The sequence below is a fragment of the Equus asinus genome, chromosome 9, assembly GCF_041296235.1.
Source record: "Equus asinus isolate D_3611 breed Donkey chromosome 9, EquAss-T2T_v2, whole genome shotgun sequence".
NCBI classification, from domain to species: domain Eukaryota; kingdom Metazoa; phylum Chordata; class Mammalia; order Perissodactyla; family Equidae; genus Equus; species Equus asinus.
In genome coordinates, this window is record NC_091798.1 from 88528837 (window position 1) to 88554750 (window position 25914).

At 43.6% G+C, this 25914-nt stretch overlaps 1 protein-coding gene across 2 annotated transcripts in view; it reads left to right on the top strand.

The window, feature by feature from the left end:
• The window catches only part of SERINC5 (serine incorporator 5), an 88445-nt gene that overhangs the window by 53177 nt on the left and 9354 nt on the right, over nt 1-25914 (top strand). For both annotated transcript variants that reach the window (XM_014857013.3, XM_070517878.1), the window contains 7 exons: nt 5628-5806; nt 6283-6365; nt 7985-8078; nt 13527-13738; nt 15630-15725; nt 18155-18281; nt 24333-24399. In XM_014857013.3, coding sequence (XP_014712499.1) covers nt 5628-5806; nt 6283-6365; nt 7985-8078; nt 13527-13738; nt 15630-15725; nt 18155-18281; nt 24333-24399 — 858 coding nt within the window. The remainder of the gene's footprint in view (nt 1-5627; nt 5807-6282; nt 6366-7984; nt 8079-13526; nt 13739-15629; nt 15726-18154; nt 18282-24332; nt 24400-25914) is intronic.

Below are 25914 nucleotides of genomic sequence, written 5' to 3' on the forward strand. Positions count from 1 at the left end.
ACACCATTGTAATTAGTCAGTCCTCCAGGGGCTGTCTTGTTTGGATTGAAAGCTTATTGTTTAAAGTTGATTTCAGTTGTTTTCTAACTGTCTAATCGTGTTTGTGGCTATTGATCCTGATGAAATGCTCGTGGTGGGAGAGCTGGGAGCATCACCTCCGTCTCTGCATGTGTGCTTCCAAGGTTCTGAGGAGTTACTGTTTGAGGGCATTGAGTTCCTGATTTCAGAGGTGGCAGGGTCAAATAAAACCAGACTCTGGAATTTTAATTCTTCTTGTGGCTTTTAATAATGACACAATGTAGATTTTTCTCTTAAAATATTTAGAAACTCAAACAAAAGAACATCAAGTACTGGTTGTTGTTACGGTTTTTTTTTTTTTTTTTTATAGCCCCCACATCCCAAAAAGGTCCTCAAAGATAATGACTTATCGAGAAATGAGTCTTGGTTGCTTTAGAGGCTGTCTATGAGAGGATGGAAGCCGATTTTTTCGTTTCCTGAGGAAGATTCGCCCTGAGCTACATCTGTTGCCAATCTTCCACTTTTTTGCTTGAGGAAGATTCACCCTGAGCTAACATCTGTGCCAGTGTTCCTCTATTTTGTATGTGGGTTTCCGCCACAGCATGGCCACTGACAAAAGGTGTAGGTCTGTGCTCAGGAATGGAACCCAGGCTGCTGAAGCAGAGGGTACCCAGCTTAACCACTAGGCCACAGGGCGGGCTCCAGAAGCTGATTTTACCATTCCACATTTCACAGCTCCTGTCCATTGGTGAGTGACAGACAGATGACATTGTCGTGGAGCCTGGAATTATTCCACAGAGAAAAATAAATTGTCATAGAAAGTTTGGAAAATATCAGAAAGAGGAGAGGCAGACTGAAAGAGGCTCCTGGTTCTGAAATTCGTTTTTAAGTGAGGGATATTAAAAAAAATCTGTAGATCCGGTTCTTCTAGTTTTTATGCTGTTACTCATGCTGAGCTGCCCAGAGCTTTCTTTGCAGCTTGGTTTCATTCACTGCCCTAGAAATCTGATATAATGAAACTTAAGAAACATTAGCTTTCCTAATAGGCCATTTTCTCACCTCTCAAATAATACTTTAATATTATAGGAGCGGGACTCTCATCTTCCTCCTCTCCATTTCTGTAGGAACCACTCCCACAGTCCATCCTTTATTCCTAAGTTTGCAGCATCTGAGCCCCTGGCCAACTAGACCTGTAAGCGTTTCCATAGCTCTTCTGTTTCTTTATATTTGTTTGCCTGAGATTGGGGGGCATGGCTAGCATCTCTCCTGCGGAGACAAAATTGCTTGGATTTCCTTCTAGCTCCCATCTCTTTGAGCTTAGTACTTGTGTTGAGGTTTTAAAAATGTCTTCCGTGATTTGGGAGTTGATGTATTTCCTTTGGGTGGTGCCCAGGTGTCTGGAAGACAGACAAGTGAGAGCTGTTTTTCGGAACTCAGTTCTTATATAAATGTGCCAGGGAAGGGTTCACCTCATTGCAAGTTACCCTGTATCCTTCCATACGAATCCCTTGGTGAACTGAATAGAGCATCTGCTGAGTTCCAGGATGCTCATTTTCCCCCCATGCTTGTATCAGAATGCCTCACCCAGTCAGTGACACATGTAATTTGCCTGACTCCTTCCCCCAGAAATTCTTTTTGTAAGATAGATAGTACTTTAGAATTAAGGAAGTTTACTTAATGGCTATGCGGACTAGGAACTGTGTGAGCACTTCACGGGGATTAACTGATTCGATCTCTCGGGGCAGCTCGTGGGGTGGGCGGCAGTGTTGTTTCCTTGTACAGAGAAGGAAGTTGAGGCTCGGGGAGGACATGTGATTTGCCCCAGTTAGTGGTGGAGTTGGGGCCGGGAGTCCACGTGACTGTTCTCACTGATAATTTGTGGCTTCGAGTCTGGTTGCCCTGGGGGTTGGGAGGAAGCCCCTTGCCCTCAGCTGTGTACAGATCCAACACGGATGCAGTGTCCTTGGGTGCCCGGAGCCAGACTTCAGGGGCCATACCCTGAGCAGGCCTGTCCCCGTCACCCCACAGTGTGGAATCAGTATGTGATGTATGTTTTCTTTTTTCAAAACTGGATGGAGCTTGGAACAGCAAATATTTGATCAGAGCAAATTCCCCTTGCTGAATCCTGCCAGCTTGTTCAACTCGAAGGTTCTTTGCCTAAAAATATTCACCACTTACTGAAGGCTGAATGACTAAGTCGCCCGCAGAGCATAAAGCAGATCTGTCTGGAGCAGGGGGTGGTTTGCCTACTTGTGTTTTGGTTGAAATATGCAGTGCCACATACTCACCCTTTGAGGAGCCCGAGGGCCTCTGGGAGTAAACAGGGAGGGCTCTATAGCAGCTGATGGGCGGGAGCTCTGATGGGCTGGAGCTCCGATCTGCTGGCATTAGCATTCTCCTTGAAATGCATTCTAGGAGAAGGAGATGAGAGAAGTCCGTTTGGGGTGGGGAGGTGGAGAAGAGCCTGAAGGGCTGGTGTAGATGAAGGGGGTGCTGACAGGCGTGTGTCATAGTGGGGGGTCAGGAATTGGCTTTGCTGATAGAGCAGCAGAGAGAAGGGAGGGAGGAAAAGAGTCAAATGAGTATCATAGAGCAATAAATCCCATGTAAGTACAGCAGCCTAATGAGTGAGGTGGTGTGGGTGCTCCAGGAATACAGTTTTTACAGATTTAAAGCAATGTCACCTCCTTGTTACCCGAACCACTCAATGGGGATAGCTTTGGTTTCCGGTTTGAGGCTCTGAAACGTTCACTTTGTGTGGGGTCTCCCCATTGCTTCAGTATCTGGAGAGGTTAATCCCGTGAGTTTGCTCTCTCACGGTGAAACACAGCTGAAAAGTCAGAGCCCTTCGGAAAGCACTTGCTGACCTCTCAGCCCTTCATAGGGGCCCCTCCTGTATCCTCATATCTGGTCCTAATTGCCGTTCTGAATCAGCTTCCAGACCAGACGTTCTCACTGGGATGCCTAGGGTGCCTCCAACTCTGTAAGTTAAAAACACACTCCTGAGGTGTCTTCCTAGTGCCACACTCTGTCCTCTGCCAACCCTAGTCCCCTCCACCCTGAACAGCAGCGTGTTAAAAGAAGCAAAAGGGAACCCTCCCCATCCTTCACTTGCACGGTTCACTGTGCGCATTCTTGTCATCCGCACCTCCTACCACCTATGACTTCTACCCACAGAATTTCTATTTTTTCTGCCACTGGTTGACCCTCTTCATCCATTACCTGGACTGGTAAACAGTGGCCTTCTAACTTACCCTCCTGCCTCACACCTGTCCCCTTTCCAGTCTGTCCTCTGCTTTGCAGCCACCCCAGCTTAAACAGTTGTTTCTCCTTGCCTACTGACTGGGGGCTGGACTTCTTAGCATGGCATACCTGGCCCTTCCCAACAAGACCCTGCTGCCTTTTGTCCTTCATCTCTTGCCAAGCAATACCTTTTTAGTATAAGTATGTCCCATGCAATATTTAGTCTATGTCCCAAATATTGTATACAACACACTTATACTAAAAAATTAGCCATTGCTTATGCAAAATTTAAATTTTCTTTTTTCTTTTATTTTTTTTACTGAGGAAGATTCACCCTGAGCCAACATCCACTGCCAGTCTTTCTCTTTGTTTTTTTTTTTTGTATGTGAGCTGCCAGCACAGCATGGCCACTGACAGTGGAGCAGTGTAGGTCTCCGCCCAGGAACCAAACCCAGGCTGCCGAAGTGGAGCACGGTGAACCTAACCACTGGCCCACCAGGACTGGCCCCGAAATTTAAATTTAACTAGACATTCTGTATTTATCTGGCAACCCTACACGTGTGTTACTTTGTTTTACAGCCTGGTCAAAAAATATAGTAGTCTCTATGCATTTATATCTTGCTCTGATCTAAAAACATTGCAGTTGCACGACTTGTTGACTGCAAAGTGTTTGACATTTCTTCATGAAATCCTTCGTGTCTGTTCGTGAAAATGGAGCTATGCTTGTACGGTCTCCATAATGATGCATTTTTGCCTGAGACACTACTTTGGAAAGATACGTTTTGTTTTGGAAAAACGTGTCTGAGAGTCAGGCGCAGTAGCTTCAGACTGCAGGTCTCTTCCGAGGGGAGCAAATCCTCATTCAGGAAGACGAAGTCCAGTTAAATTTAGTCTTCCTTTTGTTTATGGAAACCTTAATAGCCCCGGTTATTATTGTTTCTTCAAGATCTTTTCTGGAGAAGGAACTAAACTATCATGCTTCAATTTCACCTCCAGCTTTGTGTGACTTTTGTCCCTGTGATATTTTTGTCTTATGAATAACAGCTATAATGTGATTTTCAACTGGTTTTCTGTTCTGAAGAATGTTCAACTTTGATGTTGATGAGAAACAATTTTTTTTTACCACTGACTAAATCTGTATTTTCTGACATTAATAAAAATGTTCTCCTTATGTAAGATTTTAATTATTCTGATAATGTAAATAGGTTTTACATCAAGATCTAATTGGACTAGAATAAACAATTGTCAGCATTTGTTAGAAGACTAAGATGCGTAAATAAAGAGCTCAGTGGATCAAGAAAAAAACCCAATTAACAGCCAATTCACAGAGAAAACTACAGAGCACCCTAAATTTAAGAAAAGATGTGAACTTTTACTAGTGATGAGGAAGATGGACATTGAAACAAGATAATGTTTGTTATCTTTGAATTGAGTGTTCAGGTTGGGAACGTGAGCAGTCTCAGATATTATTGGTGAGATGTAATTTGGTGCAGTCTTTGAAAGTGTGATTTGACTTTAATTCTTGAAATTTGAAAACGTAGATACTGCTTGACCCATTGATTCCATTTCTGGGTCGGGAGTGTCTGTATAAATCACAACATGTGTGCAGTGAGGCATCCAAGCAGGGTTTATGGAATCAGAGTTCGTAGTAGCAAAAAACAAATACACAAAACAAAAAATCCTCCCAAGGAGCTCAATATGGGAATGCTAGCCAATTTTGATCCAGCCTTACTATAAAATATTACATAGTGGTTAAAGAGAGTGGGTGGGGTTTTATGTATCCATAGGGAGAGATCTCTGTGGCTTACTGTTCATTGGGCAAATAATTGCAGAACAATATATATACTCTTATTTAATAAAGCTGTCTCTCTCTATATATGGTACCATACAGGTGTATGTGTGTGTGTGTGTTGTGTGTAAGGATGGGGGTGTGTATACACACACACATTTATATATGTAAAATAATAAAAACACCCCCCAAAATGTTAACTTTCCTGAGGTGGGGAGTGACATTTTGGGGTGAGAGTGAAGGAAGTCTCTCACTTTTTTCTATATATTTATGCATCTTGGGAAAAATTTATCCGTGTATTACAAGTGTCATTTAAAAAAATCCTGATGCTGGATTTCAGAATTCATTCAGGGAAAGAAAAGGCTGAGTGGTACGTTATGAACACTAGATCTTTTCAAAAGAGTCAGAGTGAATTAAGTCGTCGTGTTTGGAAGGACACTCTACTCTCTTCTCAGCCTTCGTTTCTCTGAGCACGTGGCGCGCCTCCTCGCTGGGTTCTGACCTGTGGGCTGGGGGAACACCATGACAGCCCTTCTTTACCAGTTTTAGCAGATGACTGTTTTCTCTTTTTCCTCAGATCCCTTTTTACGAAGACCTTTGTAAAGGCATTAAAGCTGGAGACACCTGCCAGAATCTGGTGGGGTACTCTGCCGTGTACAGAGTCTGCTTTGGAATGGCCTGTTTCTTCTTCATCTTCTGCCTCCTGACCTTAAAAATCAACAACAGCAAAAGTTGTCGAGCCCATATTCACAACGGGTAAGTCCCGGGTCTTCGTGGGCATACGTCCCCTTTCCTTGGGTTCAGAACAGTATCCAGGACCTCTTCCACTCGTCAGCCCCTCCCTGCTCTTCCTCCAGTTGAAATTAGTGACACTGATTTTAGGGAGGGTGGGACTTGCCACCACCCAGAGGCCTGAGAACTAGAATCCTATTTGTAACACCTGGTACCGTAACGAGACATGAAGTGGAGACAAGAGTTAATTTCTTGTACCAAGATCTCTCCCCAGGTCGTTTCCTCCCCTGCAACAAAATGGTGTTTTGCACAGTCCAAGGCCACGCTGAGTCTGTATAATTAGGAAAAGGCAGTCTCCAGTCACTTAATTACTTCCCCTCGATTTGGAGAGAACACTGCCAGTGGCAGAATCGTGGATTGACATGCTTACCTTCTAAGAGACCTTTTGTCCTTCCTTGAATATCATTTAAATACATTTCCCCCTTTTTGTTTCCTTCCAGCTTTTGGTTCTTCAAACTTCTGCTGTTGGGGGCCATGTGCTCAGGAGCTTTCTTCATTCCAGATCAGGAGACCTTTCTGAATGGTAAAAATGGGGTATTTTGGGTACCTATTTTGTCTTTACCCATTTTGTGAAATTATTCAAAAGCGTAGTCCAGGGTGCGTTTGATATTTTGAATTACTGATTTTCTTATGGCTCAAAAACACATTCCTGGCGCCAGCCCCATGGTGTAGTGGTTGAGTTCAGCCTGCTCCACTTTGGTGGCCTGAGTTCATGGGTTTGGTTCCTAGGTGCAGACCTACTCCACTCATCAGCCATGCTGTGGCGGCAACCCACTTATAAAGTGGGGGAAGATTGGCACAGATATTAGCCCAGGGCTAATCTTCCTCAGCAAAAAAAATTCCTGCCTTACCTGCCCATACTTTATCTACCCCGGGCCCCTCCTTCCCCACACCCTCTTCTGCCTCACCTCCTCCAGGGAGGTGAGAAGGCCTTTGATTAGTCTGTGGGCTGAAGATTGAAATGATGATTTTAAGGTTATTGGCCTGAAAGGAAAATGAGGCACTTAACATTTGTTTGCAAACTGGTTTAGCATGTCAGCCATGAGTGAAGAGGCGGGGGAGACCTTGTTCTCTCTGAGCACTGCCCGGAAGAGCCGGGGACAACAAGTACATGGCCTCTGAGCGGCTCTAAACCTGCGGCAGCTGTCATGGGATCGAAAAGGCATCCTCCAGTCTACTTCTAAACATACCTGATGTGAAACCGTGTCACACAGAGTTATATTCCTTATTGATAGAACCTACCAAAATTGGTTTAATGTGAAGCCTTAAATCAGCCCTTCTTCATATGAACTAGGGAGAAAAAAAGCCTGAATTTCAGCAGTTCCAAACACTGTTCAAACCAAATGGATTCACTTTCCTAATTAAGACAGTAGAACAGTCGCCTTGCGTCAGTCCACAGGGAGCCGTCAGAGTCCCTCTGACAGTCACATGTTGGGGTCCGACCAGTTTTCAGAGTCATACTGGTTTAATCTGTTCCTTAAGGAAGTCATGCCCCAGTCTCATTTTTACCTGAAATGCTGCTTGCTGGTTTTCTATTCCCCACAGACCTACTTTTATGTATTAGAATAATAGATTTAGAGCGGGAAAGGTCTAGTCCAGCTCAGTCACCTTTATATACAGGCTGCAGCCCAGAGATGTGACGTGGCACATCCAAGGTTAGCGCTTTTTTGTAGCAGAGCCAGAAGTAGGATCTGAGTGCCTGGTCCCAAGTCGGAACCTCATTTCCTCACCAGATGTTGGTGGCTCCCTATCCAATAAAATTTGAACCCTTGATTTTTCTGGCAGTGTGTGTTTTTACTTTTAAATTGTGGGTCCTCATTGATTTTGTGAATTACTGCCTCTGTTAAGATATCTGGCAGTGAGAGCATGGAGGTTAAGCTTGGGTGCTCCAGAGCCAGGCTGCCTGTGTTCACGTCCCAGCTGCATCCTTTACTGGCTCCAGGACTTTGTGGATTTACATAGACTCGGTTTTTCTCCTCTGTAAAGTGGGTATAATAGTACCCAACTGATGATCGTGTGGGAATTAAATGTGTTGTAGGTACTGTCAGCATGCAGTAAAAATGAACTGTAGTCATTACTCTCTTTTGAGCTAAACGCTTGGCACAATCACCTCATCTCCTTCTGGATGGTCTTCTTTTGCAGCCTGGCGCTATGTGGGGGCCATCGGAGCCTTCATCTTTATAGGCATCCAGCTCATCCTGCTCGTGGAGTTTGCACATAAATGGAACAAAAACTGGTATGTGCCTTTATGGAAAACTTCCGGTGGACCCACTGCCTGACTCAGAGAAGCCGCCGGTGGAACGGTGTTGATAAAGCTGTGCTCTGATTTGCACTGCAGGGGTCGGCAGCCTGCACACACCAAAAACAGCTTATGCTGGCACCTTGCCTCCGCCCCTGCTCCTGGGACCTCTTCATTCACTCCTCTCCCATACTGTTTTTCTCTCCTTTCTACCTTTCCTTCTTTCACTTCGTTTCTTTTCACTTTTTAGCTCTCTTTTCCCCCACACTCTGTCATTTGGGCTCTAAGTCAATCACTGATGTGACAGCCTCACTCAACCCTATTGCTGGTGCCTTTCGGTGCCAGCTCTCCGGTTGTGGTGGTGGCTGAAAACCTGCATGGGCTTTCTCCCGGGCGCCCAGCCTTAGGAAATTAAAACAAAGTGCTTTGGAGCTGAGGTTCATTTCTGCAAAGAACGTGCCATGGAAGAGTTCTCTACTTTAAAGAAACATTTGTTCCTTCTCACCTGCCTGGGAGTGGAAGGACGCTTTCCTTAGGAAGGTCTGTTGTGCTGCTTTGGAAAGCCCTCCTGACTTTTAAAAATACAGACTGTTTCTCAGTGCCTTGAAAGGAGAATTCACATCCCAGGATAAGTAGGAAATGCCAAACTCTTAAGAGCTGGTTTTATTTCTTGCTGGGCCACACTGAGGAAATGACAGCTAGACAGGGGTCCAGACTCTGTGTGGCTGCAGGCAAAGCCCTTGGCTGCTCTCCGTCTCACTTTACTTACAAAATAGGAATGAAAATAGCTGCCTGTTGTCCCCAGTAAGGCCTTTGTTATTTTGTAGATTTTATAGGCATTAATCTTATTTTATACTGTTTTGGGAAAAAAAATCAGAAAGTACTATACGAATGTGAATTTTTTTTTATCTTGGACAAAACCAAATGTACTGTCCAAATTCTCTCAAAATACTTTTCGTTCTGATTATGTTCCTCAGTTTGGTGGTAGTAGCTTCTGTTTCATTTTGATTTTGTTTTTAAAAAATCAAATCATGGGGGCTGGCCCCGTGGCCGAGTGGTTAAGTTTGCGTGCTCTGCTGCATGCGGCCCAGTGTTTCGTTGGTTCGAATCCTGGGCACGGACATGGCACTGTTCATCAAACCACGCTGAGGCAGCTTCCCACATGCCACAACCAGAAGGACCCACAACGAAGAATATACAACTATGTACTGGGGGGCTTTGGGGAGAAAAAGGAAAAAAAAAAAAATCTTAAAAAAAAATCAAATCATGAGATGCATGAGTGAAAGGATAATGTTAATCATTTTATTATTTGGTAAATATTGGAGTAAGCACCCAAATGCTTACAGCCTATTTTTGAAATGTTTATGGCATGTTGAATAGTCATACAAATAGCACTCCAGATGTGTTTTGGTATTTCTTCAAGTCTTAATCTCTTCAATGACACATTTCAAGGTCTGAGTTATGCTCATGTGTAAAGGATTGCATGCTGTCCTGCTTTTTGAGCCATCCTTGAAACCCCGTGATTTGTGTTTGGGGTCTCCACTAGATCTTATTTTGAGTCAGGGGAGTTTTCCTAAAGAGAAGTCATATAAGACTCTCTTGTATGGGATCTTGTTTTCTCAGTAGTGCAGAAGAAATACCCTCAAAGAGTTAGAAATGCATTTTAATGATATTAATTTAATTATCATTCTTTCTATGATAATTCTTACTGTACTTTCATGTACTTTCTGAATTTTTTATTAGACAAAGTAAATACGTCATCCTAAAATTTTCACAAATATACTTCAAAAAAGAGAAGAACTTCATGGTAAAACGTTAGCATCTTTGATACTGAGTGCCTGATCTGCCCATTTAATGGTCCGTTCTCTTGAGGATACTTGTGTGTCTTCACTCTGACTTTAATGTTTTGATTGATTCTGAAGCCATTTTCTGGGACTAATTTTTGGTGCCAAGTTTTAACAGGCGTTCTGGAAGAGTTTGGTTTCTTTAAAAACTTTCCAGAAACCACTCAGTAAGAATGGCTTAAGAGCTTTGCAACAAATGATGTTGCTGTTGTCTGGGCTTTGAGGCCAAATACCAATGAAATCCCTTTTGTCAGCATGTTCATAGTTGACTTGTCTTCCTAAAGTTAGGACTGAGCTAGGAAGCTCACTAATATTGTTATTTTCGGATAGATTCCTCTAATTTAATAGGTTTTTTTGCTGTGTGTTTTAACAGAGACTTTTGCTTACAAGCTTAGCTAGAAAATACAATAGTCATCTCACTCTTCATGGAACAGCCAAAGTTCTTTTTCTTCCCTTTTCTTAAACATCCTGAGAAGGAGAAAATCCTGAAGGCAGTGGGCTGGAAAGGTGTGGGCCTGGAGACCGGGACGCTGCTTGCTGTTTCACTTTGGGTAAATCACTTGGCCTCTCTGACCTGTTTTCACGCCTGTAAAGTGATGTGGTTGGACTAGATGTTTAATGTGTTTTTTTCTTTCTAGCTCAAATTTTGTGATTTGAAGTGTCACTTCTACATGAAAATTGAAATAAAAAGTAGGTGGTATCCTCAGGTGCTTCTGGTGAGGACCCGTTTTCTAAATGGACTAGATTGTCACCTCATGTTGTTGCTGGGTTTTATTCCCTCCCGACCATCAGCCTAGGCCCGAGCCCGGCCAGCACTCCAGCCTGGTGCCTGCTTCCGGCTGTGTCCGGGCCCTTGCCTCTGCTGCCTGGGCCTTTTCTAATCTCCGTCCAAGGGCTTTCCGTTTAGCATGTATTCTCAATTTTTGGAGTATTGACTGTGTTCCAGACAGTGTGGTGGGCGCTGAGAGTATAAAGATGAATAAGTCACGGCACATATTTGGGGTGTCTGTAAAAACAGGATGTCATCAGGAGGACCAGGCGAATCTGGAGCAGCAGGAACAGCAGCCACGCCGCCCTCATTGCTGCATGAAGTTATTTTTTAACAGTTGACAGTCCTTGCACCAGGCCTGGTTCGTTAAACACCTGTTGTTTGCCAGGCGCTAGACAGGAGAACAGCTGTGGACGCGACTCCGTCCTGCTGGGTGTGTGGAGCTCACTTTCTTCTGCTGGGGGCTGGGGAGACGTGGATAGATAATCAGTTTATAATCAAGCAAAGAAGTAACAGGTTCAATGGTGACAAGAGCTCTGGAGACAAAGAAAGCAGGGTGTGGGGGTTGAAGGCAGAGCAGAGAGGCTTCATGGTAAGGGGCGAGGGCAGGAGGTGGGGGAGAGCTCGAGGCAGGACGGCGCTGTGCCCGTGCCTGGCTTATTGAAGGAGCAGAGGGCTGTGGGCTGTGGCTGGACCCCAGTGGTGAGGGGTGAGTGCAAGAGATGGAATCAGAGATGGTGCTGGGCCAGATCATGCAGGGCTTCTGCCACCGTCCTGTGATATGGAAGGGCATCAGAGGGTCTTGAAACAGGAGGAACGTGACGTATGCGTTAAGTCCAGAAAAGATTAGAGGGAGTCAGAAGTGCGGGTAAGGAGGGAGATAATCCAGGTGAGAGATGACTGTCGCTTGGAGCCGGATGGTAGCGGGAGTCAGACTGTGATTTCCTCTGCAGTTGGAACTGGTAGGGTTTGCTGATGGCGGGGGAGGGGGAGCAGGGGGAGGGAAAGACAGCAACCAAGAGCGGCGGCAGTTCTTCTCTTTGTGTTTGTTCCCTTCCTCTCCCACCAAAGGGAAGAATGCAATTGCCGTTTTCTGGGGTTGGGAAGATGAAGAAAAGCAGATTTGGGGCATGGAAGTGTGAATGTTGGGGAGTTCGTTGGGACCTGCTGAGTGTGACATGCCCATGGGACCCCCAAGTGGAGACCTTGAACAGTTGGGTGACAGGAGTCTGGGGTTGAGGGCAGAGGTTAGGGTTTGAGATTTAGCCTTGGGTATAGAAGCGTAAATTGACTGTAGGAAAGTCCTTCATACGCTCACAGCATAACCCAAAAGACTAGTGAAGAAGCGGTTGGACCCCGCTCGCACATTGTCAGGGCTGTTTACCTTTTTCTGTATAATGCATTCTGTCTGTCATCCATTGCTATTTGGCTTTTGGATTTTTTTTCTTTCTTGAGTCTCATTTTCTCTCATTTTCCCTTTTTGTGCCTTTTGTAGAATAATTCTGTGGTCATTGGAGTGCTGGCTTGGTTTCGGGAATATGATGGTCATTATCATTTTGGCCTTTCCTCCCTATTGTCTTTGTCTCTGGCTGCAGTAACTTTTTCATCATTAAAACATTTTAGCTGGGTTTCTTGAACACTTTCCAGTTTTGTGGAACATTAAGTTGCTTTCTCTGTGAAGCTCTGTGAGAATGTGGTTACAAAGGGCAATTTACTCATGAGGCAGATGACAGTGATTCAGTCCCTGTTCCCTATTGTTGTTCTGTCTCTTCACTTAGCGTTTATAAACACTCTTCTCTTTGTTCTGAACAATTTCTATAGTTAAACCACCACTTGTTTCTCCCATCCTCTTATTAATATTTATATAAACTAGAAAGCACATTAGTCTCTTCTTTAAGATTCTTTATTGTAAATCCCATTAAAATTTTTACTCTCCTTCTGGCTGATTTTATTCTCTCTCTCTCTCTCTCTCTCTCTCTCTCTTTTTTTTTTTTTTTGCTGAGGAAGATTAGCCCTGAGCTAACATTAGTTGCCAGTCTTCCTCTTTTTTTTGCTTGAGGACAATTAACCCACAGCTAACATCTTTGCCAGTCTTCCTCCATTTTGTATGTGGGTTGCCACCACAGCATGGCCACTGACAAGTGGTGTAGGTCTGCGCCTGGGAGCCAAACCCAGGCCGCTGAAGCGGAGCACGTTGAACTTAACCACTAGACCACAGGGCCGGCCCTATTCTCCACTTTTTAAATGTCAACTTTTTCCTTAGTCATACTTGGTGTTGTTTTGGAGAAGGAGTGCTATTACAGATCCTTTTCAGGGCAGAGATAAAAGAGCTGAGGTCAGCCAGGCTTTCTCTGGGGGAAGTTAACGAGAGGATGGGCATCAGCAGGAGCTGCCGGCAGCACTTCCAGTGAGAAGGAGTGGCGGCTCCAGGCTCTGTGTTTATAGGGGAAAACTTGAGAGAACTCCAGCAAAGAGCCACTTTCCAATATGCCCAAAACCTGTCCCAGGCTAATTCACATTCAGACTGGGGAAGCTGGAATAAAGTCTGTGGATATTAATTTAGTTGATGAATACACTTGAGTCAAAAATGGAATTCTTTTAGTGTTTAGAAAAAAATTCTAAGCTTGAAACGAGAAGTTTTAGCATATTTACTTATACCCCCCAGCTTCGATGGAGCATCATCACTGGTAAAGTGACAGGTCTCCTGAAGAACTTGGTTATGGTGGCCTGGGGCCATGCCTTGGGGATGGTAGGTGTTGTCAGAGAAGCTGTGGGGGGCTTCATTGACTTGTCTTCTCTCCCCTCCCTGTCACCCACTTCCTGGAGAAACAGGACTGCAGGCACAGCCAGCAACAAGCTGTGGTACGCCTCTCTGGCCCTGGTGACGCTCGTCATGTACTCCATTGCCGCCGGAGGCTTCATTTTGATGGCAGTGTTTTATACACAGAAAGACGGCTGCGTGGAAAACAAAATTCTCCTGGGGGCGAATGGAGGCCTGTGTCTGCTTATTTCACTGGTAGCCATCTTGCCCTGTGTCCAAAATCGTAAGCACAGTTTTTTCTCTTCTTCCTTATTTATACGTGTCTGAGCAAATCCATTTTTTTTTTTTAAATTATGGTCATTCCCTAGCTTGCTGTGGATGGGTCAGCAATAGGAAAGGTGAGATTCCAGTCTCCTCTTCATATCCCACACTGAATGTGATAGTCAAGCATGCCTCACATCAGGAAAGATCTAAACGTGATGAACTCAATAAATAGGAGATAGACATTGCCATTGTTCAGTCATGTACCATAAGGAGCGTTTAAATGGAAAATGCCCTTAGTGTATATAAACTTCTCTACAATCTCTGTGTAAAACTTGAATGAGAAGTCTCCGGAAGGAGCTGTTTCTGGGCTCAGCTTTCACTCAAAGCCTGTGGCCCAGAAATCAGGGACGGTGTGATCTAGGAGTCAGGAAGCAGGAAATCCAATCCCAGCTCAGCCAGCAGCTGGGCCCATGAGCTAACCTTCCTCAGACCCAGGTCCTTCCTCAGCAAAGCCAACAGAATGCCTGTGAGCCTCACCTTGCTCATGGTGGTTTCAAAGCCAAAAGGAAGAGACGATAGGATTTGAAAGTGCTTTAGAAAGCATAGGTGTAGATTGCCTTTTATAAATGACTTGTGGTATCTGAAGCCGGCATGCCGTCTTTGGTTGTAGAGAGAAATGTCCCTCCCTGGTCCAGTGTAGGTCTCTCACTCCGCAGGGAAATGTGGGTATCTGTAGGTCTTTTGTAGGTGTCTTTCTCTACAGGTGATGAAAATGCACGACATTCAGGTTTCTAGAGAGGAAAAGGAAAATATGGCCAAAAAGGTATAGATCCTTGAATGCTTTCTAAAATGGTGATTTAAAAAGGCTGCTAGTATTGAATAATTTAACAGTTTTTCTGTACTAAAAATTTCAAGTCCATTACTGAAATTGAGAGTAGTATTATCCCAATCCCTTTAATTGGTCAGTTAAGAATTTCCTAAAATGTTATTAGTATTCAGATTAAAATATCCTTTGGGTTAAATCCTAGCTTTTGAAATAGTAATAATATTTTGAAGTATTTCGTTTAATGCCGTTAGTTGCTGAGGTAAATCTTATTCCCATGCCAAAGAGCAACTTTATAAAAGGGTCTATTTCTGTACCTTTATTGATCACTATATAACTTAATAATTTTAATTGTGGAAACAAATTTAACCAGAGGGAAGATGGGGTAAAACTGAATCCTTTCATGTCAGCAGGTGGTTGAAAATTTCACCAAAAAAAGATAAATTCCTTTTATCACATCCTGATTGCTCTCAAGGATCCAAACACTTAGTTTAATTTAAATAGTGTAACATTAAAGCCCTTCTCCCAGTGAATGCCGAGCCCCCTCGCATTCCTCTTGGGCCTGGGCCAACTCTGGTATTCCCAAAGGTTTTAGTCCATTGACAGATAAGAGCTTTTTTCCACTGTCATGGCCTTTAAGTGTCTGATGCCCTTGTGGAATCTGGAATCCATGACCTATGAAATCTGTCATTCACCCCCCTAAGCTTTGTGATCTCACAAATAATGATAGCACATTTTCTTCTGAGATCGTCTGATTTAAGAACTAACGTTCTGAACCTCGGGGGGAACGGGCAGTGTGTTTAAGTACAGCCATAGTTATTATCAAAATAAGCTGTTGGTAGAGAACTTGGCAGAACTTGTCGTCCCTACCATAGCAGTTAGGCTCAGTGTACAGGTCCCTCCCCCTCACGTCTTTTTACTGTCATCTGAGAAACATATTACGTACTCTTCTTTCCTTTGAAGGTGGCGGTCCACGTTTGAGGAATGTCATTTGAGGATGAGGACACCTATTTTTTTTTTTGGTACTGCTTTCTTATCGTTGAAATTTCAAACGCTGTCTTAAAATCTGTCTCTGATCGTTTTCCAGGACAGCCGAACTCTGGCTTACTGCAGTCCGGTCTCATAAGCTGCTACGTCACCTACCTCACCTTCTCAGCTCTGTCCAGCAAACCTGTAGAATTAGGTAAGCCAGCCTTGTGAGGGAGCATGTGCTTGCAATATGAATATTTTCGTTTGTGGAGGAAGAAATATGTCTCTGTGAGGTATTGTTTAACATCAGGGATGCAGTAAATCAAGCTGAGCCTGTGTTTCTCCAGGATGGCGTTGAAGGCTGAGTAATTAATGGTTGGAGGTGCCGGAAGTTGAACCCAAGGCCTCACGCATGCCAAGCACGTGCTCTTGACTGAGCTGCAGCCCCTGGGTTGCAATAAATCAAAACAGAGAGATCTAGACTTTTTCATTAAATAAAGTCCTTAAGGGGGGATATGATCATGAAAATTCCTTCTTTTGAGTCTTCCTGCTGTGAAGGAAAGGCTTGGCCAGCGGTGGGCTGTTGAGATTACCTCGAGGCCTGATCTGCATTTTCCTGCTCTGTGTTTTCAAGGAACATTTGTGTTGTGCTTTGTTTATTTGCTTTTGTTTTCAGCTGGTTATTAATTTACCTTTCTTCAGGTGGCCATTTTTCTGACTGTAATAGAGAATGGAAAGAACATTGGAGCGGGAAGCAGGAGACCGGGTTTGAGCCTGGCTCCACTCTCTGCCGGCACTGTGGCCTTGAATCGCTGTCTTAAATGATGCTTATTTATAGAGACAACAGCATATGCATGAGCTTCAGAGGCAGACTGCCTGCGTTTGTAGCCTGGTTCTGCCACTTGAGTAACTCTACAAAGTTACTTAGCTTTCTTGGCCTAGACACCTCACCTTTAAAATAAGAATTTTAATTATTATTTTAATGGGATAATTAAATAAGATTCCTATTTCATAAAGTGGTTTATTAGGCATTCAGTGTGTGTGTATAGGTATATGGAAATACTGTTCCTGGCACGTAGTGGGTGCTATACAAGGGTTAGCTTTTATTCTTGCAGACCAGTGGCCGTGGGTACTGGAGACTGGAAAAGCGCTGTTATGTTCTAAGGTGGCGACGTATGAGCCCTAGAGCCTTGCCAGTAAAAGACCAAATTTTCTTATTTTAACCTCCAAGCTCGTCGTATTTCATCATGTTTATCACTTTTGTGACATATAAATGTGTACACACACACATATATACACGTAAGTGTATATAAATGTGTGCACGTTTGGGTGCATTTGGTCTTATATAAATCGAGTTAAATAAATGTACTCTTTTCTCTAAACTAGAAACGTGAAGTTTTTCTTTTTTAAATTTAGAAAGTAAATGCAAAGATGATTTTGAAAGCTTTAGCGTATACACATACTTTGTATGGGTCTCGTCTTTCTAGCCGTTTACAGTGCAGAGAGATATAATTGTAGGTCTTATATTAATTATAGTCTATCCTGGATAGAATTTTTTTAAAAAAAGGTCTTTCATGGCTCTGTAGCTTTATTTAAATCTTGTCTCTCTGAGACTTTTATGACTGTTTCTGTACTAATCTCTGGTTTTAATTTAATGGGGTTTTTGTTTACAAGTTGTTTTTTTAATGGCAGGTATCACTTAAAAACAGAAAAAAACTTCTATTTTTAATTTCTGGTGGCACTGCTTAAATAGCAAAGTTCATATTTTGGTCAATTTTTTAAAAAGCATTTTTCATTGGCCTAAGAATAGAGAGTCCCTAACCACAGCCTACACAATTGTGTTTACTGTTTCAAGTGCGAAGACCAATGATAATTTTAGTCCAACTTGAAACACTTAGACCGCACTGGTTTGTAAAATGGTTTCTAGACTGTTATTTTATGTTTCTGTTCTTTATTTTGGGGCACAGTTGGCAATCAGACCTAGCTTGTTTGTTCAAAATTGAAGACTGTGTTAGATAAAAAGTAAAGTACCGCTGATGGTCATGTTACAGAAACCTTGGTTATGGAGCCTCTCAAAGTTTTTTAAAAAAACAGACCATATCTGAGGTTCCCAGGGTGCAGCCTGAAAGATGTGATGACCATCCTGTTACTGACGGTAACACGACTTCTCGTCTGATGGAGGCCGTCAGCTAGACGGCTCTTCTGCTGCTGGTACCTGTTTGGTTTGGAGTAGCCTGGACACTCCTGCAGACAGGACAGATGTGGAGGATGCTCTCAATTGTCTGCACACTACCTCTGTTCAGAGGCTGCCGCATCAGCTGATGGATGGATCCAAGTTTACTCTTCTCTATTGTTTAAATAGTGCTGAAAAAGAGCACAACTCTTAGAAGGTCCTGGAACTGAAGAACCCTTTAGCACTAAGCTGGACTCTGAGGGTCTTGTTCTAAGAGGGTGCTGAGATGGGAGAGGGGTGCTTTGCGATAGCAGCAGTGTAGTCTGAATCGGGTTAGACTGTGGAGTGGATGTTCCCAATGATAAATCTTCACTGTTGTAAGCTACCTGAATTTTCCCAAAATGAATGCATCTGTGAGTTACCACAGCCTTTTCTAACTGACTGTGATCACTTTGTCTTTTCTTTACAAGTTCTAGATGACCGTGGGAAGAACGTTACGATCTGTGTGCCTGACTTTGGTCAGGACCTGTACAGAGATGAAAACTTGGTTACTGGACTGGGTACCACTCTCTTAATTGCGTGCATCTTATATTCATGGTAAGTCTTCGGAGTTACCCGAGGCCGTCTTTGCAGACTTTAAAAGTACAGTAGAAGAATTTAAATAAGTTTCAGCAGCTGTGAGGCAGCAAAACAAATACCATCTGAGGAAGAGGGAAAATAGCCTGAAGTACAAAGGTAGTCTTACCCCCTGAAATCTAGGTGTTGGGACTTCATTTGCCTTACTTGTATTTATATGGGGTAAATAAAATAAATTCCTGGTACGTTGCCACCCTCTGAAAGACAGTTGGATATTACTAGCTTAAAAAGCATTATTGGAGGGCAAAGGAGCACAAAGTGAGGAAGAGATGGTATGAGCCAGAATGTTTTGGCAAGTTTCTAATCCAAGGGAAATACCATTTGTTCTGCTGTTGATGGAAAGAGTACAAAGTCCTACATACAGGGCCGTTTTGTGCTTGGTCCAAGAAAGACAGGAAATGTCCCTTCTAGTTTCTGTAAAACCCACAATGCTGTTAAGGAGGGGAGGCAGCTCCTCCAAAGTACATATGACATTTCAGACGCTTATGATGGGGTCGACGCCACCTTTAAGATGTTTCACAGATTGCTAGAGGGGTAGAAAAGGATAGAAATGGTGAGTTTCTTATTCTGGGTATAGATTTCACTGATAACTAAACTTCCCTTTGACAGTCACCTTTTCATGTTTAGGTTTTCCTTCTGTGTTTTAGATTTTGTGTGTTGTGTTTCAGCGCATAAAAATTTCAACTTGTCGTAGGCACATTATGATCTTCCTTTGGCTAAAACTAAACAATCTTGGTGACGATAGCTTGTATAAATAAAATAAGTTAAGTGTCTTTCTGAGCACGTTGGTGTTTTCTGTTATAGCTTCTGACACCCGCTAAGGCTAGAAAGGGGCCGGCAGACATATGCATCTTAGAGACAGGAGAGCTGAGTTTTATGAAGTACTTGTTCAGAGTCATGCATGAAGCCGTGGACTGCTTGCTGTGTTTAGGTGGTTGTTAGAGTGATTCTCAGTCTCTTTCTGACATAGTGACAGTTTCTCCTTGTTGCAGCAGAAGGGAGCGTCGTGACCAATTTCTGGCCTTCATTTTTACTAATTCCATAATTGTCCGCTGAGTATCTGCTATATACAAAGCAGCGAATGAGATTTGGGCCCAAGTCAATGAATGCTTTCAGCAAACCACCATAAAGGCCCAAATTTTGAATCCTGATTCTCAGGTCTTCTTTCTTGAGTCAGCTTTTCTTTGCTGAATCTGATAATGTTGGGCTTTGGCAGCAATGTGGCTAACGTTATTGGTCACTCAGTTTTTTAATGTATTGGTAGGTAAGAAAAATTGGTAAATCAAGTGAGGAGAAAGTAGGATACTAAATTGCAAATACAGAATATCCCATTTTTAAAATAAAATATAGTTGTGTTTACATATACAGAAAAAAATCTTGGAAGGAGATAAACCAAACTTGTAATAATGGTGGTGTTAGGGATAAATTATTTTTTTTCTCTTGTTCTTCTGTTTTTTCCTTAAAAGATTATTTTTACAGTGAGCTAGGATTTCTTGTTTGTTTTTGTATTATCAGTAAAAAAAAAAGCTATAAAGATAACTTGACAGAATAAAATCATATGTTTTTGTAGTTTGCTGGACTCCTAATAGCACATGGAAAAAATGTTTGCCCCTCAGATAAAACAGAGCTTGGATTTGCTATAAATCCATCAATGGAAAGGTGGCAAAAATTATGCTTGGTAGGCTGATAGAATTGCTATAGATGGCGTTACTTTGCAGCATGGAGTTTTCACTCGATCAGATTTTCGCTGCTGCTTTTGACTGAAAGATGGTAAATAAGACAGTGCCTCTTCCAGAATGTAGAGGTACCCTGGTGGAGGTTGGTATGGTTTAGTCTGATGTTCCCAAATGATAACAATTTTCAAAGCTGACAGATGCTACTTAAACGCTGTCTAAATGCCAACAGCAGACGTTATTGAAGGCTGGTCATTAAACTGCAAAACCGTTGGTGCCCGATGGCACGAGGAGATGGAAAACAGCAGCCGCACTGAGTGGAGAGGAGGAGAGACCAGCTAGCTCGGGGTGTTTGTGTGACACGTGGCCTGAACACACTCCCTGGCCATGGCAGGTGGGTCTTCCCAGGAGTCAGTGACAGGCGTGCCGGGGTCCGCAGGTTGACGGTTGCTGTGATTGTCCACTGCCGCTCCGAGAGGAGTCAGCTCAGAGAGCTTTATAACTGCGCGTCTTGGAGCTCACAGGGAAGGGAGTTCAGGCCTGTAGCAACTTGAAGACTGCTGGAGTGGGAGGCGGCCTGACGAGGAGGTTTCAAATCCTGGCTCCTAGAGTTTACCTCTTCCTCCCAGACTCAGAGGGATGAAAGCTTGGAAGATGTTACAAAAAGAGGCTGGATGGAAACTGTCATTTGAACACGATTGCAGGAATATCTAGAAGTCTTGATAGAAACTGTAGGAAGCCAAAAAGACTGGATAATGTGTACAGTAAACGGGGAAGAAATCACCCATTTTCAATGAAGTCCAAGATGGCCTGGGGCTGACTTTTCTGTAAGGTCACAGAAAGCTCAGTGTGCTATCTTCTCAACCCTCTGGAGTCCTCCCTAAGCACCCCCCAACACACACACATGTATACTTCTTTAGGGGCCTTTCATGATGACCTCCATCCTCAGTTTCTGGTTTTCTGTCCCAAGTCCTGCTCCTGGCACACTCGCTGTGAACATGTTTTACACTTCGCTGTCTCAGCTTGGAAGGAGGGCTTAGCCAAAGCCCACTGCCTGACTTTCCTACTGGGGCCACCCTTGCTCCAGAAGCCCCTTCTACTGCACCCAGGCATTACTGCTGTGAAGAAGCGTCTCAACTTGGACCCCATGCACGAGTTCCCCAAGGGCTCCTTCTATAGGCCGATTCCCCCACAGCCCTTAGGCGTGGATCCTTGCTGTGACAGGCCCCAGCCTCCTCCAGCTATTCCTTAATTCCCTCCTTGGTCTCTGGATTTTGATCGAAATTGTTATTCTGTTGGCTTCAAGTTCAAACTGCCAGCCTGGACAGGATCCAGGAATCAATCAAGTTCAATCCCCTCATTGTACATAAAAGGAAACTGGGGCATGGAGCCTCTTCTGTAGCTCTCTACCCCTAATTTCAGGAAACCTTTCCTCAAGTCTCCTTTGCTGGAGTATTTGGAGAGACAGGTCATTTTTTCCCCCTGGGATGACTTGGAGTAAGGTAGATTCTTCACTGAGGTGGAAAGATAAGCTGGATGACTCACATGTTATATTATTAGGAGGCGCTTGTGCTGAAAAATATTCCCTGGCTACTGCAGTTGTAGCTGTGCGTAGAAGTGTATATTATTTAAGCTGTCTAAGAATTTAAATACAAAATTAGAAAAACGAAGAATCTTTATAAAATGTCAAACAATTTGCTAGTTCAAAATGGGACATTCATAGCAATGTGGCAGACCATGTGAAATAGGTACAAGTTTGGTAAGATGGCATTGGTGAGAAGATTAGCTTAAACTGAGAAAAGTTGGCAAATCAAGGAGAGTATCTATTCTTTTGGTGTTTTCTGGGTCTGCTACTCTTATTTAAGAAAAAAGGGAGGGGGCTGTGTCTTTATTTTGGGATTCCCACCATTCCCTAACCTACCAGCTAGAAACCTTCATGGCTCTGTGTCCCTCAGGGGACATGTTGGAGCCAGCCCCCAGCTCACATAGAACTCTGATCTCCTTTGGGAGCTATGAGTTACCAATTATATGCTACACCAGGGACATAATTGAACTTCACCACACGAAGGCTGGGGACAGTCAAGGGATCTGTCAGGGAGGCAGAATCTGTGGTCTCCAGTGGGAAAGTCTGGACATGGTTTTCCAAGATTTTCTGTAATCTAGGGGAGTTTGGCTGGTTCTAAAAGCAACTGAAGCAGGCACGGAGGGGCCACCTGCATTTCACATCTCTCTGACAGTGTGGAAGAGGTTCTGGGCACCGCAGTGCATCCCGGGTTGGTCGTCACAGAACGTGAGGCACCACTGGTTTTCTGTGAGTAGAGGCCAGAGATAGTACACGTGCTCGGTACATTCAACGTTCTCTGTACGGTGAAGCATTGTCTCAACCAAATGCTGTTGGTGTGCTTCCGCCCCACAGGAAGAACTGGGTTAAAGTCATTCATACCTTAGCTCTGGAAGAGAAGGGATTATGGATGATCCAGGAATTGCTTTATAGCAACTTGTCTTGTGCTGACCAGACAGATGGGTCAGTAACAGCCAGAATGCAGACAGTAAGATTTCCTATGCCTTTTAAGAGCTTGTAAAAATGGTATTTTCTTGGTAATTCCAAGAAGAGTGTTTCGCAGGGCAAGGCCATGACTGAATAAAGACCTTATTTTTCAGAAACATCTACTTGTAGAAGTCACATGTCACTGATGATTAACTGAATATAGATATGTTTAGAGGTAAGAGTGAACACTTCCCCATTCACTGCTCTGTGATGGTGGAGGTGAAATGGCAAAGGTGCCAGGATCAAGTTTGTTTTGCTGAAACCATTTTATTCCAAAGAATTTATAAAGTGAAATATTTATTCTAACTCTTTAAAGAATGATTATCATCTTTCAGATGAAAATTCCAGATACTAATCTCTTCCTAAAATTAAGAATTCCATTTTCCCCCATGGAAAGTATATACTGTATTAAATCATAATTCATATGCACAAAATATAGTGCACTCTTAAATTCAGGAGCAAGGTGTATGTGTTTCTTGGGCGCACAACCCTCAAGAAATGTTTCTGTCATTGCTCTGACTAGGCTCAAAGTTGGGAAGTGGGAGTGGAGTGGGCCTGCATTAGCATCCATCTGTTCACAGCAGAAGTGAAAGTGATGCTTATTGGACTTGAGTGAACCGCAGAAGAAGCAATGTGCTTGGATCCCAGAGGGCCTTTTTGTGAGGAAGGGTTATTATTGTTTATTTACATCTCATTGATCAAAAGGGGAGGAGAATGGGCAGAGGAGGCAGTGTTGCCCCACGTGGTTTATTTGGTTGAAATGAGTTGATTAATTCCTGCCCCTGCACTAGCCAACACCTGCTGCTGCCTCATTGGTCTTTTTCAGAGTCGCCAGTGCTTGGAACAGGGCCTGACACATGGCAGACCTTCAGTAAATATTCGCTAAATGAACCTATACATTTAGTTGGAACTCTAAGTATCGTATGTATTTCTATTTGCTTAAAATGTCCCCCCACCCCTGTTTTTTTGCAGGGAAAAGAAATACCTTTCTTACCCCTGTAAGCCAAATTTTATAGCATTGTACCTCTCTAGGTATGAGGAGTGTGGGGGGAAGAAATTTTTTTAACGTACTGACACCTACTCGGTGTTAAATTTCCCAACAGAAAACCTTGTTCTCCCATAGGCTGATTGCACAGTAAATAACTATAAGCTCTGCTTTTCGGGCCATTGGTTTTTATTGCCATCTCTGGGTTCTTTCATTGCTTTCGTGCGACCAGTCAGAGGGAGGGGAAAGTAAAAGTGAAATCAGAAAATTCTTTTGGCATTTGGGGGAGGAGAGGCAAAAAACAATAGTGAAAGTCAAGATCATAGGACCAAAAGACATCTTATTTCTTTACCTACAAACCTCTCTTTCCATAAAATGATCTAATGCAGTCCATATAAAAGGACATCAACTGTAGAATCTGTCGGCCAGTTTTGGAATAAAGTGGAATATTAAAACAGACTACAGTCGTGTGTTGCTTAACGATGGGGACATGCTCTGAAAGATGTGTCGTTAGGTGATGTTGTCGTTGTGCAAACATCATAGAGCGTACTTACACAAAGCTAGATGGTATAGCCTGCTATACACCTAGGCTATGTGGTACTAATCTTATGGGACCCTGTTGTATATGTGGTCCGTCGTTGACCAAAACTTTACGATGCGGTTCATGACTGTGCTTTTATTTGAGCAGCCAGAACTGTAGGTTACAGTGAGCCTGTCCCTGGAGCACCGGCCAGGCGCCTCTGCCCTTTCTGCCATATGCTATGACACGTTAATATGCTCTGCTGACCTTTTTGTTTGTTTCTTAGTTTGACGTCAACAACAAGAGCCAGTTCTGATGCTCTGCAGGGGCGATATGCAGCTCCTGAACTGGAAGTAAGTTCATTTCCTTTTCTCATCCTGTTCGTCTCAGAAGACCCATTTTTCAGGAAGCCTTTTTATGTTTATTTGCATCTTTATTGATCTGCATTTTATGATCCCATTTTTTTCCTTGGGAAAGGAGAATACAGTTTTTGGACAGAAAAAGAAATGTCCTGTATATACTATGGGATTAAAATGAATCCTGGCTTGTTCCTCCAGCAAAATTGGCCTCTTCTTGTTGGCGTCATGCTGCCCGTCTCCCACCAGAGGCCTGGGTAGCTTTGTCAGCCTTCTCTCTGCTCTTTTCCTCTGTCGTAATGGAATATGTGTGGTTTTTTAAACTTCTCATCCATTCCTCTGTTTTATACCTGTCTGTGCCCTCCATTCATAGCATGACCATGAAGTTATGTGATAGCTGTTCTGAAGGAGGAAAGAAAGATGAAGAAGGGAAGGAACAAGCATTTGTTCTATGCCACACTGCTGAGCATGATATATGCATGGGGTTGTTTAACCATCCGGTCATTGGGTAAAGAATTGTGAACAAAGGGGTGTGGGTCCCAAGAATCAGGGGGGTCAGCAGATGCCTATTGGTCAGCAGATGTCTGTTGTTTTTTCACTTGTGTAAAAGTCTTTTTCTGGGGCCCTCAATGGAACATCCACCAAACGTCCATCAAAAAAGGTCTGATCAGATGGAGGCAGCCAGGAAGAGACCCAGCCTTGACCCCAAGAATGGAAAGAACGGGAGGTTCCACTGAAGCCTAAGACTTAGAGCACTTGCTGTGTGCCAGGCACTCTTCTAAGTGCTACGTATGTGAGTTCTTTGAGTCCTCATAAAAACTCAATGAGGGGTTTTTTTTTCTTTTCTTCTTTTTTTTTTTTTTTTTTGAGGAAGATTAGCCCTGAGCTAACATCCACCACCAACCCTCCTCTTTTTGCTGAGGAAGACTGGCCCTGAGCTAACATCTGTGCCCATCTTCATCTGTTTTTCATGTCGGACGCCTGCCACAGCATGGCCTGATAAGCGGTGCCTAGGGATGCAAATCTGCGGACCCTGGGCCACTGAAGTGGAGCGCGTGAACTTAACCGCTGTGCCACCAGGCTGGCCCCCCCAATGAGGGTTTTATCTCCATTTTACAGAAGGAAAAAATAGAAACATTAAGTCATTTACTCTTTTGATTTGCCAGCATATAAACTGTGCACTGGCTCCAGAGTCTGTTCCTTACCACTGCTGCCCAAGGGCTCAGCTGCTATCTCCTGGCCCTGCTGCCCACCCTGCTTGGCACTGGCCCTGGCTGCATTCTAATCACTTTCCCTGGATGGGAGAGCCCTGCTGTTTGTCTAGAGATGGCACTTTTTTCTGCAGCTGGGTCTCTGGGGATGGTCCTTCCTGCACCTGACCTACAGATAGTGAACCATTATGAAGGGCTCTCAGTCTGCCAGCATCATTCACCAGCTCTTTATGTCACTTAAAAAGGAGAAAACTGGGCTGAGGTTAATAGGTTCCTGCCTATTCTGCAGAAGAGAATGGTC